Source organism: Barbatula barbatula, assembly GCF_947034865.1.
Source record: "Barbatula barbatula genome assembly, chromosome: 12".
Taxonomy (NCBI): domain Eukaryota; kingdom Metazoa; phylum Chordata; class Actinopteri; order Cypriniformes; family Nemacheilidae; genus Barbatula; species Barbatula barbatula.
Window position 1 is genome coordinate 200,331 of NC_136775.1, and position 11,659 is coordinate 211,989.

At 42.3% G+C, this 11,659-nt stretch overlaps 1 protein-coding gene across 1 annotated transcript in view; it reads left to right on the forward strand.

Annotated features, from left to right (window-relative positions):
- LOC306901288 (intermembrane lipid transfer protein VPS13B-like) overlaps positions 1–6,797 on the forward strand; it is a gene marked incomplete at its 5' end in the record, with an annotated part of 54,698 nt that extends 47,901 nt beyond the window's left edge. Inside the window, 12 exons of the mRNA XM_079468965.1 lie at positions 143–661; positions 877–1,157; positions 1,236–1,363; positions 1,589–1,830; positions 1,909–2,024; positions 2,098–2,867; positions 2,968–3,144; positions 3,604–3,774; positions 4,866–5,042; positions 5,118–5,220; positions 5,330–5,579; positions 5,909–6,797. Of these exons, the coding sequence (XP_079325091.1) occupies positions 143–661; positions 877–1,157; positions 1,236–1,363; positions 1,589–1,830; positions 1,909–2,024; positions 2,098–2,867; positions 2,968–3,144; positions 3,604–3,774; positions 4,866–5,042; positions 5,118–5,220; positions 5,330–5,579; positions 5,909–6,160 (3,186 nt within the window). The 3' untranslated portion in view covers positions 6,161–6,797. The remainder of the gene's footprint in view (positions 1–142; positions 662–876; positions 1,158–1,235; positions 1,364–1,588; positions 1,831–1,908; positions 2,025–2,097; positions 2,868–2,967; positions 3,145–3,603; positions 3,775–4,865; positions 5,043–5,117; positions 5,221–5,329; positions 5,580–5,908) is intronic.
- Positions 6,798–11,659: the final 4,862 nt, after the last annotated feature.

Consider the following 11,659-nt stretch of genomic DNA (forward strand, 5'->3'; position numbering starts at 1 on the left):
GTGTGTCTGTCATGTGCGTGTGTGTGTCTGTCATGCGCGTGTGTGTGTGTCTGTCATGCGCGTGTGTCTGTCATGTGCGTGTGTCTGTCATGTGCGTGTGTGTGTCTGTCATGCGCGTGTGTGTGTGTCTGTCATGTGTGTGTGTGTGTGTGTGTGTGTCTGTCATGTGCGTGTGTGTGTCTGTCATGCGCGTGTGTGTGTGTCTGTCATGCGCGTGTGTCTGTCATGTGCGTGTGTGTGTCTGTCATGCGCGTGTGTGTGTGTCTGTCATGTGTGTGTGTGTGTCTGTCATGTGCGTGTGTGTGTGTGTCTGTCATGTGTGTGTGTGTGTGTGTCTGTCATGTGCGTGTGTGTGTCTGTCATGCGCGTGTGTGTGTGTCTGTCATGCGCGTGTGTCTGTCATGTGCGTGTGTGTGTCTGTCATGCGCGTGTGTGTGTGTCTGTCATGTGTGTGTGTGTGTCTGTCATGTGCGTGTGTGTGTCTGTCATGCGCGTGTGTGTGTGTGTGTGTCAGCTCTGTCAGTTGTGCGTGTCATCTTCAGTGAAATACGGGATCCAGGTTTTACAGATTGAAGATAAAACTGTCCTGCTCAACAACACAACAAACGTCATTAAGTGCAGAGCTGTGATGTCACAACTGACCAACGCAACACATGACCAGGTACAACACAAACACACAAATGAATCACAGATACTACATAGACACTTTCTCAGTGTTAACAGCTCAAGGTTGTGTGTTGGATCTCAGGGGATTGCAGATATCTATGTATTAATGTATAGAATAATGCAATGTAAGTCACTTTGGATGAAAGCGTCTACCAAATGCATAAATGTAAATGTAGAAACACCTTTAAATCATGTTGTGTGTGTGTTCAGGTGTATCAGGTGCCTGAATCATCAGTGTTCGCTCTGAATGCTGCGGGTCATGTTGAAGGTGATCAGGTGTGTTGTCCTGTGGGCTGCTGGGATGTCCCGAGACCTTCGTCCAGCGCTCAGATCGGGTCAGAACCGGACGTCCCGCTGATGATGTCGAAGCAGCTGCTGTTGAGCTTTGAGGGAGACACATGGAGTCTTCCAGCGCTCATCAGATCTGATTTCCCCAGACAGAGTGTTTGTGTACCTGTGACGCCGGATGACACACACTCCTTCAGCACCAGGTGTGTATGTGTGTCGGGTGTATGGTGACTTGTGTTCAGAACTGTAATTGACTGTATTTCCTGTGTTGCCTCTGTAAGAGCTCTTGTTGTGACGTGTCAGGAGCATCAGGGCATCACGTATGTGGCTGTTAGTGAAGATCTGTGTCCACGGATGCTGATTCACAACCGCTGCCCCATGAATCTATTACTGAAGGAAAACCTCAGAGGTAACACACACACACAAATACTGATATATATATGCACACTTCCCTGAAAATCAATGTTCGGCCGGTTTTATTTTTACATATACATGGCTAAGATGTGCCAGCCTAATAATTTTATTTTATTAGGCTATTTTTGATGCCCCCTCAGCACTTTGTGCCCTACGCACAGCGCGTGATGCGCCTGGTGGGAGTGGCGGCGCTGAGTACTGTTGTGTGTGTGTATTGCAGAGTGTCCGCGAGCTGAAGTGTTTTGTAGGAGGTTGCCAGCCGTGTCTTCTGTTCATCATGAGTTGTATCATCAAAGCTCAAACTTTCCTGAGTGCAAACATAAAGAGACGCTGCCCACACTGCTGCTCTGCGTCATCACGGACACGCCCACTGATCCCATAATCACACCCATCAACACCACAGACACGCCCACCCCACTCAGCTGGACGGATGCCATTGATATCAGTAGCCCTGGAACACAGGTGCACAACACACAACACACACAACGTTACTGAAATGCGCAGTCATACGTGTGTGTAATGCGTGGGTGTGTTTATTAGGTTGTCTTCCTGCCGGGTTTTGGCTGTTTGTACATTGATGTGCTTCACCAGAGTGGCACCATCACACTGACGCTTGCACCCGAGAGCAACGCTGATGATCTCATCACACATCACAGGTACACACACACCGATTTGTGTTGGTGTTACTCCACCAGAGGGCAGTATTGAGCCTGTGTGTTTTTTTGACAGGCTGTCCAATCAGATGCTGTCCTTCAGGATTCTGTTAAATGAGGTGAGCGTGGCGCTCTGTGATGACATCACCAACCGGTCCGGTTCTGTGGAGCTGTTACATCTCACTGTGTCCAAACTGCTACTTCATCTGCCGCCCAGTGACCTGTCAGCTGGTGATGTGGAAGCTCCGCCCACTCATAGGGTCCAGGTGCACTGCAGCAGCCTACAGGTGGACAATCAGCTGTACAACCGCGCCAGCTTCCACTTCCCTGTTATTGTGTGTCAGGAGCCACAGACGGATGCGGCCATGTGTACGTGTGACCCCGGTGTGCCGCTCGCCCCACATGGCTTCTGTGAAGCTTGTTTTCTGTCTCTGACCATCAGCGTCTCTGCAGACGGCCGGCTGGACCGGCTCGCGCTTCGAGTCAAACCGGCACGAGTCTATCTGGAGGACACTTTCATTTATTACATGAAAACACTCTTTCGCACTTACATCCCAGAGTCCACGCTGGGCGAGCGAGGGAGTGGGCGGAGTGAGGGGACGGAGGTACCGGGCGAGGTCCTGGAGGCCATGCGGGCACTGGAGATGCCGGTTCGTCTGCAGAAGCTTTCCATCGAAGCCGTTCATCTGCTGGTGAGCATCCACGCGTCTCTTAAGCTCTACATCGCATCTGATCACACGCCTCTGTCATTCTCTCTATTTGAACGAGGACCCATCTGCACGACACCTCGACACCTCGTGCACACGCTTGCGCTGCATTATGCCGCGGGCGCTCTTTTCAGAGCGGGTGAGTCACTCTCTCTCTCTCTCTCTCTCTCTCTCTCTCTCTCTCTCACACACACAACCGCTGTATGATTCACACCTCTGATATCTGTGTGCGTGTGTAGGGTGGGTTGTCGGTTCTCTGGAAATCCTGGGCAGTCCTGGCAGTCTGGTGCGGAGTATCGGGAATGGCGTGTCAGATTTTTTCAGGTTGCCATATGAAGGTTTGACACGTGGGCCGGGAGCTTTTATTAGTGGCGTCTCCAGAGGAACAAACTCCTTCATCAAACACATTTCTAAAGGTGACAACACACACACAACAAACATAAATATTTACACCTTTTGTAGCATCTTATGTAGCTGCTGACATTCATGTTTTTATATGTTTGTTTTGTGTTTGTTTGCTACGTTAAACATCACAATTTGATCTGATTTGACTGTGTTACAGACTCTAAATAAAAACATCACATTCACAGTTTGTATATTGTGTGACTGTAGCATCACCTGGTGTTCAGATGATGGTGTTACAGGTGCAGTCAGTTCCCAAAGTCTATTGGACAAACACAGCTGATCACACTTCACTTCTGCTGCTGTCTCTGTGTGTGTACATTAGGTTTAGGGGATAGAATACATCATAAGGCTGATATAAAATCAGTGGAAGTCTATGTAAATTCCTGACTAGTATAGTAAAAAACCTGTGTGTGTGTGCACAGCATTTTCATGTGAAATCTTTTGCTTTAATATCTGGGGGGTCTGTGCAGGGACTCTGACCTCCATCACTAATCTAGCGACGAGTCTTGCGCGAAACATGGACCGTCTGTCACTGGATAATGAGCATTACATGAGACAGGAGGAGTGGCGGAGACAACTGCCTGAGACTCTGGGAGACGGACTGAGACAAGGCCTGTCAAGACTGGGCATCAGTCTGCTGGGTAAGACACACACATGCTCTCTCTCGCTCTACCTGTGACACTCTGTAACATCTCACTCCTGGTCCTGCTTAACCTTAGTACTGCGTTCGATACTGTAGACCATAACATACTTCTAGATCGCTTACACAATTATACCTGTATTGAGGGACAGGCACTACAATGGTTTAGATCTTACTTATCAGACAGACATCAGTTTGTGCATTTAAATGGGGAATCATCAAATCTAACGCAAGTAAATGATGGATTACCATTATTAAAAAACATGGAATTAGCTTCCATTGTTATGCAGATGATACTCGGCTATATATCTCATCAAGACCAAATGATTCCTTCCAGCTATCCAAATTATCAGAGAGCTTTGAAGATATAAAACATTGGATGACCTGTGATAAACCGAATATTTCAGATTATAACCTGCAATTTGAAGGATGTACTGTTACACAGAGAAGCTTATTCATGCATTTATGACCTCAAGACTTGACTACTGTAATGCTCTACTTAGTGTTTGTCCTGCATCATCAATAAACAAACTACAGTTAGTTCAGAAAATACCATCACATAACCCCAATGTTATCAACCCTTCACTGGATACACATTAAGTATCGTATTGACTTTAAAGTTCTTTTAATCACTTATAAAGCCTTAAAGGGTTTAGCCCCTACCTACCTAACAGAGCTTCTATCACACTACAACCCATCACGCTCTCTAAGATCTCAAAACTCAGGTCTTTTGATAACACCTATAATATCTAAATCCACCAAAGGGGGTCGAGCTTTCTCATACGTAGCACCTAAACTCTGGAATAACTTTCCTGATATTATTCCAGGATCAGACACACTCGCCCAATTTAAATCTAGATTAAAGACACATCTTTACAGACAAACATTCACTTAATGCAAACTATACAAAATAAACCACCAGGAGATGCTGACATCATTTAACTTGTTATATTAACATGTTGTGTACTGTGCGGTGTTTTACCTTTTTTGTGTTTTTCAGTTTTCCCATGTAAAGCTGCTTTGGAACAATGCACATTGTGAAAAGCGCTATATAAATAAAATGGAATTGAATTGACACTCGTGTTTGTGCAGGAGCCATCGCAGGTATTGTGGATCAGCCCATGCAAACATTCACACGGACTCTTGAGATGCCGGATTCAGCGAGCAGCGCGGCGCGCGGCGTCATCTCTGGAGTAGGAAAAGGCATTGTGGGAGTTTTCACCAAGCCAATAGGAGGAGCAGCTGAACTGGTGTCACAGACGGGTTACGGTACAGTTAGCATTCAGATGTAATGGCAGAGTTTTCACATGCATAATATACACAATAATGCGTGTGTGTTTTCAGGTCTTCTTCACGGGGCTGGACTCTGGCAGCTTCCGCAACAGCTGCATCTGCCTAAAGACAGAAAATCAGCAGACGCGGTCAACAGCCACGTCAAATACATCTGGTAAATCTACGGGCTGCACTGCGTTTGTGTAATGGTGTGTGTGTGTTTATGTGTCTAATGGTGTGTGTGTGTTTATGTGTCTAATGGTGTGTGTGTTTGTGTGGTGTAGGAAGATGTTACAGTCTCTAGGTCGTGCGGAGCTGCACATGGCTCTGGAGGTGTGTATGGTGAGCGGTTCTGGCCAGGAACACTCGGGCTGTTTGTTGCTCAGTGGAGAGGTTCTGTTCGTGGTCAGTGTGTGTGAGGACGCACAACAGCAGGCGTTTCCCATCACTGAGATCCAGTGTGAACATGACACACACACACCTGGACGCATCACGCTCACGCTGCAGCAGCACAGAGTGACCGGTGACACGGAGGTGAATGACTCATATTGCTTAAAATGAAAAGTACTGTCACTATATTAGAATCAGTTTGGGATTCACTTTTAATTCTACAGGGTTTTCACATTAATATAATGTTGAAAAGCAGCTTCACAGTGAATACATGTTAGTACAAAAATAAGAAAAATATTTAAAAACAGGGAAATTGTAAAATTCATGGTATAGTATAACTAGTCATTTCCTGTCATCAAACTGTTATCAAGTAGAATGTGTGACGTGATATACAGTACTGTCACATTGTGAGTGTTGAACTGGACATACATGTCTATATAAGTTGGTACAAACATCCTCTCTGTGTGTGTCAGGGTGACGGCGGTGGTCGTGAGTCTCTCTCAGAGCTGCAGTATAATCGTCTGTTGGATTTTGTCACGGGAGCGTCTCAGTATCTCTCACCGTCTGCGGCGTCTCTCAGTCAGCAGACGTTCATCACTCCTGCTGAACCGCCGCCAACCTCCACAAAGACCTATCATTATCAGGCCGACCCGGCCTTCGCGCACGTCTTTATCTGCAAGTTTACCATGGTGAAAAATAAAGCCCTTCGCATCGGCTTCCACTGACAGTCTTTATCACATGAGAAATGCTTTATAAACATTAAACTAGAGCTTCGCTCGGATTGGTGGTTTTCTCTGGACATCAGTATTTATAAAAACACTAAAATAAGGCCTTTCATTTGTATTTTTATAAGCAATGCAAGAAAGATGATTACTGTTTTTATTTTAATATTCTGTGCAAATGAATCACTTAAGTGTCGCTTATTAAATTTTGTAATGAAGTATAAGAACGAGTGTTGTGTGATATTGTCACAGTTTGGTGTTGTGAGCTGTAACTGTGTGTATAGATACAGACGGCCACCAGCGTGTGTTTCTGAGGTTCTGTTGACCTGCAACACAAACATTCACAGTCATTCACAACACAACCGTGTGTATGTGTGGTCCTCATCAGAGAAAGAGCAAGTCTGACCTGTTTGTGTGTTTGTGCGTCTCACACTGGAAGCTGAATGGCTGTCTGCACAAAAAACATGAAATGAAACTTAAATGAACTGCGAAAACATCACAACATGATTCATGTATGTGTACGTAGTTGACTGTATTTTTGAAATGAACAATCAAACGCACCAGTGTGTGCACCTGTCCCACATGATGATGTCACTTCCTCACTCAAGGTCTTTTCATGTTCCAGCGCTGCCATGTGTTTTGAGTAACACCACGAGATCTGACGACAAAACAACGTTTCACCATCAGCTGACAGAATAAAGATCTTCACATTGAAGAGCATGTTCATGTTCGTCAGCCGGATGAATTGTGCAATGCAGTTCAAATATAAAGTTTCCAAAATGTCTGAGATTGACGGCCATTTTATCTGGAAACTGCTTCAATGGTTTAGGGCACAAACACAGAAAGATGATCTGTAACCGTGATGGTTCATCACTCATTCAGCGTCATGTAGTGGATTTAATATCCAGCTGTGTGATATGTTCATATGGAAAAAACACCTCCCATACTGTTTAAACCTAAAAGCATGGCTTTAAAGCACACCGCACATCAGCTACTCAATTTAAAACAGAACTACAGGCTACAAAAAGATGCTTATAAACTCTGTCGTAACACTGACCTGCTATTATTATTGTTATTAGAAATGTTAACACAACTCATGTTTCACAAGACATATGTTATGCATCATCATTTATTCATTCATGTAGACTTGATCTTTCTACCAGCTCAATCCAAACACAGCGGAGCAGTAAATGAAGGATAGGAGTAGTTATTATTTGAGGCTCGAATATTATGTAATTTGTATTGTAAATATTTATCTTAAGAATTGACATTGACAGGCTAGTGTCATTAATATATTTGAATAAATTCAGGTTATGCCTTTGTTCTTTAAATATGCAATACTTTTCATTTACGCATTTGGCAGACGCTTTTATCCAAAATGATTTACATTGCACAATTGCTTTGAGTATGGGATCAAACCCATGACCTTGGTTTTGCGAGCGCCTGCTCTATCCGCTGAGCTAGGGCTGGGAATCAATTCCAAGGCGATGAGAATGGAGAGTCGATCCCATTAAAGGAAGAAACAGATTGTTCAGATGGACTGTAAACGGGGTGTCTTCTCTTCCTCTCTAGCGATGTGTGTGAAGAGAATTACACGTATGGACGTCTCACAACATATTTACTTGGACGTCTGTTCTGTTAAAGCTGGACAGAACTTTTTCGACACCTGTCTGCACTACTTGCATTTGACAGTGATATTGAAATGCACAGTATTCTTAAATATTTTCAATACAATTAACTGATTATCGGTCTATATTCCTCAAGTATTTGCATGTAAACCTCAAAATAACTTTATTTTTGAAAACAGCTAGATGATTTATTTTATTAAAGCACAGGTAAAATTAAAAAATTTTAATGACATTATTAATGATAGATTGGAATTGCAGGACAAGATCGACATATATGGTTAAGGTTTTTATTATAGAAACAATAAACAATTCCTAAATGTAAAAAGTGACAGCTTAGAAAATAAAAATGTTTGTTTTAAAAAAACAGGATATCTTGGTAGTAAGACAGGGAATCGAAAACAGCAGCTAGGAATCGATTCCCAAACCAGGAATTGGAATCGACTCCAAAAATTTCAGAACAGCCCTACATGAGCCACAGGAAAGTCACTGTTTAATGATATTAAATCATTTCATTTAACGATATTAAAAAATGTACATTGAAACTCTTTGGTGAGAGCAGGTGCTAGCAACACTAAGGTCATGGGTTCCATCACAGGGGATTGTACATACTAATGTATAGTATAATGCAATGTTAGTCACTTTGGATAAAAGCGTCTACCAAATGCATAAATGTAAATTCTTCAATGATTTTCCTTCTAAACACAATTCTTTCAGCTTTTGACAAAATTGAATTGAAAAATCTCTTTGTGCTCACATTTTAACATCATAACAACTAAATGAAAGTTTAAATTATAACACAGATATATTCATCTGTACAAAAAACTCCAAGATTTCTTAGTCTGTTTTCTATTAGAATACATGAATTAGTTCAACAACAGAACTGATTTGTTAACATCCATTCTGTAGAAAATCAAATGATGAAACTTGAACTCTTGTTTATGCAGAAGCACCCTAAACTAATTCTTTGTTCATTCTTATAACAGAATTTAAATCCTTATGTAGATGGTTGTGTTTAAACTGGAATGTTTTTAAAGGCGCTCCGGCAAGCTAAAGTGACTAAAGCACAAGCTGATATCAACAGGGATTTTCAGAATTGGCTCGGACATCACAGGTAAGTCTTTGTGTTTAAAAGTCTCCGTTTCATGCAGACAGAACAAAAGTGACAGATATTGTACGTTTCAGATTGCTTGTAGGACGTAAGGTAGGCGGTATTTTCCATGTAATTTTGGGTTTTTGTCAATCACTCAATGGATTCTATATTAGTGATGTTTTTAAAGGTTTAGCGTTGTATCTGGTATAGACACATTTACATTTAGTCATTTAGCAGATGCTTTTATCCAAACCGACTTGCAAAGAGTTCAGGGAGCAATAAGTGACATGTCATAAAAGAGCAATAATACATTAGATGCTAATAAAAATGGATGGTGTTCTAGCTTCTGTTAAAACTAGTATGTTGAGACAAGAGGGTTAGTGTACTTTTTTTTCCTTTTCCTTGTCTGTCTAGTATTCACAGAAGAGGTGTGTTTGAAGTAGTTTTTTGAAGGTTGTGAGACATGTGGTTGACCGGACCGTGTTAGGAAGAATGTTCCATCAGGAAGGAGTTGTGAAGGAGAATGAGCAGGAAAGGGATTTAGTGCCCTTATGACATTATAAGACGCCGCTGGTTTGCTGAACGCAGGGTTCTTGATGGGGTGTAGGACTGTAATAGGGTGTGAAAGTATGCCGGCACAGATCCAGTGATCCAGACACTGTCACATGTTACTGTCATGTTGATGTAGTGATACAGGTGTGAGCAGTCAGTAATAGAGGACAGAGCTCAGATTCATCCGCTCAGAGCACAACCCACAGAAACTAAATAACGCTGCATATAACTGACATTCTATGTTTCAAACTGAGATGGCGACAAAGAGGCCAAAGTTAAGGACTGCAGGACTTTAATACGTTCACAAAGAGGATGAACGTGAGATAAACGTGTGACCTCTGACCTTATACGAAGACATGTCTGAATTCTCCTGCAGATCTTCATCAGTGACTGCATGCGTCTCAGCATCCTGTCATCACAAACACACACATCAACTGTATACAAACAACCTCAGTGTCGAGGCTGTGTGTGTGTGTGTGTGTGTGCGTGCGTGTGTGTTTTTCTATTTACTCTGCAAGCGGAACTGTTAAACAAACCAACCGCAGGCTGAGTTGTCTGTTCACTCTGTTTTTTAAACACAACATTTTAAGTCCCGTCCAGTAAAACAAAAAAGAAGGACATACGTATGAATCCGTTTTTCACACACATGTAATGTACCTCAGACAGCTTGTCCTCCTGCTCGCCCATCTCTCTTCGGTGTCTCTCTCTCCACTGCTTGTGCTCAAGCACTCTGAGAATATTGTCCTCCCCTACAACCATGTGGAACGCCAAGAAATCCGGCCAGTGTGTGAGGAGCTGCTTAAACACACACACCTGACACAAATGCAGACACGTGAAGTGTTTAAATGTTGTGTTGCATCAGTCATTTGTAAACTAGTGTGTGATTGGTCAGACCTGTGCCTCTCTGAACACATAGAGGCCGAGAGCTCGTCGAGAGCTTGTGATGTGCTGAGAAAGCTCGGGGGAGATGTGGATCTGCAGGGCGGGGGAGATGGTGGAAGTGATGAAACGGCTGATGATGATGGAGATCTTCCTCTGAATCATGTCGTCATCACAGTGAGAATGACACAGATCCTGACACACAGAGAGAAATAGAGAGGAAGGGTTCGGTCTCACTGATAAATCACTATAAAATCACTGCTAGATCACTGCAAGATCATTATAAAATCTCTGCAAGATCCTTATAAAAATCACTGTTAGATCACGGCAAGATCATTATAAGATCTCTGCAAGATCCTTATAAAATCACTGCAAGATCCTTAAAAAAAAATCACTGTTAGATCACTGTTAGATCACTGCAAGCTCCTTATAAAATCACTGTTAGATCACTGCAAGCTCCTTATAAAATCAATGTTAGATCACTGCAAGATCCTTAAAAAAATCACTGCAGATCACTGCAAGATCCTTATAAAATCACTGCAAGATCATTATAAAATCTCTGCAAGATCCTTATAAAAATCACTGTTAGATCACTGCAAGATCATTATAAAATCACTGCAAGATCCTTATAAAAATCACTGTTAGATCACTGCAAGATCATTATAAAATCACTGCAAGATCATTATAAAATCTCTGCAAGATCCTTATAAAAATCACTGTTAGATCACTGCAAGATCATTATAAAATCACTGCAAGATCATTATAAAATCTCTGCAAGATCCTTATAAAAATCACTGTTAGATCACTGCAAGATCATTATAAAATCTCTGCAAGATCCTTATAAAAATCACTGTTAGATCACTGCAAGATCATTATAAAATCTCTGCAAGATCCTTATAAAAATCACTGTTAGATCACTGCAAGATCATTATAAAATCTCTGCAAGATCCTTAAAAAAATCACTGTTAGATCACTGCTAGATCACTGCAAGATCCTTATAAAATCACTGCAAGATCCTTATAAAATCACTGATAAAGCGATTATAATAAAGCAACACGGAATAAGCTTTCACTGCTATGCTGATGATTCACTGCTATGCCTCACGAAACACAGCAATTCCATCGAATAGTGGAATGCATAGTCGATATAAAAAAGTGGATGAGTAGCAATTTTTTATTACTGAACTCGGACAAAACTGAAGTGTTACTTATCGGACCGAAAACCGCCCTACGTAACAACCAAGAATACTGCTTAACTATTGATGGATGTTCCATAAAACCCTCATCTTTAGCTAAGAATCTTGGCTTTATATTCGATAGTACTCTGTCATTTGAGAACCAGGTCGTCAACACC